This window comes from Fukomys damarensis, unplaced genomic scaffold (assembly GCF_012274545.1).
Source record: "Fukomys damarensis isolate Sample0158 unplaced genomic scaffold, DMR_v1.0_HiC HiC_scaffold_17, whole genome shotgun sequence".
Taxonomy (NCBI): domain Eukaryota; kingdom Metazoa; phylum Chordata; class Mammalia; order Rodentia; family Bathyergidae; genus Fukomys; species Fukomys damarensis.
In genome coordinates, this window is record NW_022900929.1 from 60,620,685 (window position 1) to 60,625,910 (window position 5,226).

The 5,226-nt window shown below is 42.3% G+C and overlaps 1 protein-coding gene across 1 annotated transcript in view; it reads right to left on the reverse strand.

The window, feature by feature from the left end:
- Positions 1-2,595: 2,595 nt before the first annotated feature.
- Positions 2,596-5,226, reverse strand: part of Clec14a (C-type lectin domain containing 14A) — a 3,441-nt gene continuing 810 nt past the window's right edge. The window contains exon 2 of the mRNA XM_010632717.3: positions 2,596-5,220. Within this exon, the coding sequence (XP_010631019.1) occupies positions 3,966-5,220 (1,255 nt within the window). The 3' untranslated portion in view covers positions 2,596-3,965. The remainder of the gene's footprint in view (positions 5,221-5,226) is intronic.

A 5,226-nucleotide genomic window follows, 5' to 3' on the forward strand; every position in this document is an offset into this window, starting at 1 on the left:
GAAGAGAGAGAGAGAGAGAGAGAGAGAAATTAGGAATTAGGGCTGGGGATTTAGCTCAGCGGTTCGGTGGCCTGCCTTACAAGCGCAAGGACCTGAGTTCAATCTCCAGTACCAAAAAAAAAAGAAGAAACTGATGTTTTCAGGAAAATGGACATACCAGGAGGGCTTTATTTTAAATGAAATAACCCAAACAAAGGAAGACAAGGATCTCATGTTCTCTCTCATATTCGGAAACTGAAAGAAAATAGATGAGCATGTTTGAAAAGAGCTTGTCACAGTGAATCCAACTACTTTATACAATAATGTATTCATTCCTGTAATAAAAATAATAGTAATAAAAAGTTCTAAAAGAAAGCAATAGGCATTAAAAGACACGTCACAAAATAAAATAAAAAAACAAATGACTGTGTTGAACATCTTATTTGGGTGATGAAAATGTTCTAAAATGAAATCATGATGATAATTGTTCAACTTGATCAATTTACAGAAAATGATTGGATTTTACAATTGAAACAGGAACAATTATAAAATATACTAAATATTTTTAAAGTTGTTAATAAATGACCACTGATTTTTATTTTTTGAGACAAGGTCTCACTGTATAATGCAGGCTAGCCTTCAACTCACTATATAGTCGAGGCTGGCCTCGAATTCTCCATGATCCTCCTGCCTCAGCCTCATGAGTACTTGGATTGTAGGTGTGTGTCAATATGCCCAGCTGATCTGTAGATATTAGAAAAAAAAGAGTGACAAAACTAGTAGACTGACTGATACTCATAAACTCAAAAATAAAGTAAGACAAAAAATACTTGACTTACGAAAATCCAAAGTGGATGTGAATAATATGGATAATTCTACGCCAACAAATTAGGTAACCTAGAAGTAATCATTAAGTATCCAGGGGTTATAGACTATTAGTTTGGCAATTTACTCTCAAATAATTCAGGGAAAAGAAAGTCTATTCTTTAAACTGTAGCTGCACCCTCTGAAATGTAAAAATGTTTCAAAAAAAGACAAAAATAATGATTATCATATTAGGTTGCTATTTACAGAAAGGCTTATTAGATCTTATAATTCTCCCCATTTCAATTGTACAATCCAATTATTTTTTTCAGTAAATTAACTAAGTTGTTCAACCATCATGATTCCATTTGAGAACATTTTCATCACCCAGTAAGATGTTTAATGCAGTTATTTATTTCTGCATTTCTTTTGTGAGGTATCTTTCAATGCCTATCACTGTCTTTTAGACTTTTTTTATTAACACATAGTGACTATGTTAGCAAGATAGAATAGGTGATAAGAAATAACATAATGTCTAATTTCAAACAACAATTGTTTGCCTCTAATGAGAACAAAATTCACCAAAGCACAAGCCTTTTAACATATATTTACATAAACACCAATGTCTGAATTTGTGACTTTAGATGTGGAGGAATTTCAGAATCATCTAAAGTTTGAGTAGCTGTGGAGTGAATGGTTAAAATGTTGCACAGGTCACTGGAAATGAGTGTGTCAAGGAACTGAAAGACACAGGCATTGGGGGAGGCAGGCAAGAGGAGTTGAGAATCTGTAAGATGATGGCAGGATTTAGGATGAAGAGATAGACCATAAATTAGGTTCTATGTCCTCACTGTGAGGAAATAAAGGAAGCTCTAAGATGAACATGGGACAGAAGGTTCTAAGTCAGAAAGAAACAACCTGAAAGAGGTTGAGAAATAATAAACAAGTGATAGTACACAAATAGCAGAGGGGAGGAACCCTAAGCCTAATTTTAAGAGACGATGCTTGGCTGGCTGATTCTGCCACAAAACTCACATTCAACGGGTGACGTCTTCATAGGGCAGCAATCAAAGAAGTTGTTTGAAGCCTGGTCTGCAGTTGCTGTCAAGAAATCAGTGATACAAACAAACAATTTTCTGTAATTTTCTTCTGGTCGACTTACAAAGGGACACAATAGGAAACCCTAGCCAAGTAATGGTGCTATCACGTATTTATTTCCAGTGCCCAAGATTCATCCTGCCATCTGTTGCATGTGGCAAAAGTCAGTAACACATCTATTTTATTGGGACAATGATACAAGGGCACCCTACTTGAATATAAGGTGTATGGGAAGATACAAATACATCACTTGTCTGGGCACATGAGTGCATATAATGCATACCCACATATACGTACTACATTTAATATTATAGTTCAGTAATAGATGAGACTGTCTTTTAAGCTTCAAAAGAAATCACCATATATGCTATTCAAATAATTATCTTCTCTACTGAGAGGTCATGTAGTGAAGAGGACACCTAAGATTGAGGTGTTGGGAGATGTCAGGCAAGCTATTTACTTATTTGATTATTAGTTCCACTTTCTTGTGAAGTCAGTGTACTTAAAGTTCCTTTGGATTTTAATGCTAAATCATTTGTGATTTTATTTAAATGTAACTATTTGGAAACATACTTTGTATATGGAGAACAGAACCTATTTATTCATATAATATATAAAATTAATATACATAATTATATTAAGAATATGGATTTATGGGTTGAACTATTATAATTTTCTAGTAGATTATTTTACTACTGGCCACCTTTTCCCCTTTAATTCCACCCTCCGCTGTATACACTGTACACAGGAACATCAAAATGATTCTATGAAAATGAAGCATATGCTTTTTCCTTTTTGTTCTTTCCCATTTCTAAACTTATTTATTCTCTCCATGCACCAATCTCTAATACTCAAATCTTAGCATACTAATAAAAGTGGGATGTTTTTAGGCACCTTGAGACCACTAGATCATGATTTTCATCATGTATTATTTTTCATAGGGCTATTCCTCTTTGATTGCTTTCTAATATCCAAAATCATAACAAGATGATAGATTGTATCATTTCTTTCTTATAATATTAATTCTTAGGGAAATCTGTTTACCATGCCCTTCCCTTGTAGACTCTTGTTAGATTGTGATCCTTCTGAGATGAACATGTCACTGAACACACTTATTAGGAAGAAAGGGAAATGACTTGGCATTGAAGATTTTTTCTTTTTATGGATTAAAAAGGCCACGAGAATCTAACAACCTTGGAAGAAACTCAGACTTAATGCACCCAGAAGATTTCAAATCAATACTTAGCATTAACGTTTTAATTGAGAACTAACATCAGTAGAATTGGAAGTGAGGATCAGCATCTGGATGGTCAGAAGGTGATCTGTTGGGGGGAGGTCATTACACTGGAGAGCACAAACAATGGCGAGGAAAGCACAAATCATGTGTTGCCTTGAACAAGGACACAGAGTTCATACCTGAATTGGTGGTCAACTATAATTTGTTTCTAGAGCCAGAAACTCTGGCAACACTACATTTTGGACTTGCAGCAGAGCACAAAAGTAGGAGTTACTTTGAAAGCAAAGGACAAAAGAACCAAGGGAGAAGTCACTAGTTATGAGCTCTCCTCCTCACAAGGTTGTACGGACTCTCTGCTCCATCTAAGAGCAATCTGTACCCCTCTGGGAAATCCCGGCGTGCCCCACAGCCACTTGTTATTTCCAGCATGCTCTCTTGCTAAATAACTACCGCTTTTGGAGGCCAAACATATTTAAGTCTGTCTTATCAAAAATCCTTTATTTTTTTGTCTGGGAACTCCAAAGCAATATATTCCCAGCCTGAACAATATAGGTAGATTTTTTTCCCCATTTTGGCAAAAATAAACTTTAAAAAAATTATGTCATTTTCTCTTTGCCTCCAATGTCTTGAAATGTTCGATCCGTTCTCCGAATTCCCCAGAACCCCCTGTTCCCCAGTACCGCCCCAAGGCCCTTCCACCTCTTCCACATTCCAGGGTGTGAATTTGCTGTTAAGATTTTAGCTCCTCTGCTGAGAGAATTTAGAATGGGGGATTTTCCACGAACAAGTTCTCTCCTTTCATCGAAAGTGACAAAGTCTGTTCACAAGGACTGCCTGTGTCTTTTCCCTATGTGCCCCAGGAGGCAAGAGAGGACCCTGCCAGCGAGGAGTCCTCTGCTCGGCCCTGCACACCTCTGTCCCTGGCCTTAGCCCCAAGGTCCGCGAAGTGTGCAGAACTGCAGCGCTCAGCTTCACTCTCCACGCCCCGCGGGGCCAAAGACCCTTTCCTTCGCTCAGAGGAAGGGCTCTTGTGAAAGCAGAGTTTGAAAAGCCCCAGCACTGTCAAGGTCAGGATCACCAACACTAGCACTGCTATGCTTACAAGTATGGAGACCACGGTGGAGGAGAAGTCAAAAGACTGGGGCCTGGACGAGGCAGGAGTGGAATTAAATGTGGGGATCATGCTTCCCCACGGAGTGAGCCTGGCTGTGGGTTCGGCGTCAGGGGATATCTGAAGGGAAGATATCGTGCTCCGTGGTCCCCACTGAAGAACCACAACAGATGCTGAGGAACTGCCCTGTCCAGTGACATTGGGTGGTCTCTCTCCTGGCTTCTCCTGGACTGTAGGGCTGGCTGCAGTGGCCCCCTGGCTCCAGGTGGGTACTTTGGTCGCCCCAGGGCTTGGCTGTCCTTCCCTTTTGGTCACACAAGAGCGTCCATCCTTTCCCAGCTGGAAGCCCTCAGCACATTCGCAGGCAAAGTGTTCCAAACCCTCCAGGCAGTGAGAAAGCTCCGCGCATCTGCCAGCACGGAGATACCCCCCTGGGCAGGGACAGAGCACCGCGCCAGAGGGGAGCTCGTCCCAGCGCGCTCCAGTCTCTTCCTCAACGCAGGTGGCTGCGACAGAGCGCTCCCCAGGGCAGGTTGCACTCACCTTGGTCCCCGGGGGACTGAAGTCCAGCGCGGAGCTGTGCAGCTGGAAAGGAGCGCGGTAATTCAAATTAGAGGCGGCCCCTGGGCGCGGCGCGGGGCACAAGTTCTCAAACTGGTACTTGCACAGGTAACCGTTGGCGCGCAGGTGGCAACGCATCTCCTTCCAGCCTGCGGGCTCTGCCCCCCTAGTGGCCTGGAGTCCCGCGCACTTGCGCACCGTACAAGAGCGTTGCGGCTCCTCCACCCAAGGCAGGGTGTCGTTTTCCGACGCACCGGCGTCGGGGGTCAACCAAGAGAAACCCCTCAAGGGTTCGCTCTCCAGGGTGCAGTGGGAACGCCCGCGCTCCAGCGCCACCCAGAACACCAGGTCTTTGGAACCCCCTCCAGGCCCGGGGCCTGCCCGCAGGAGCGCTAGCACCGCGCGCAGCTCTGCGCCCCCGTGCACCGTGCTGAGC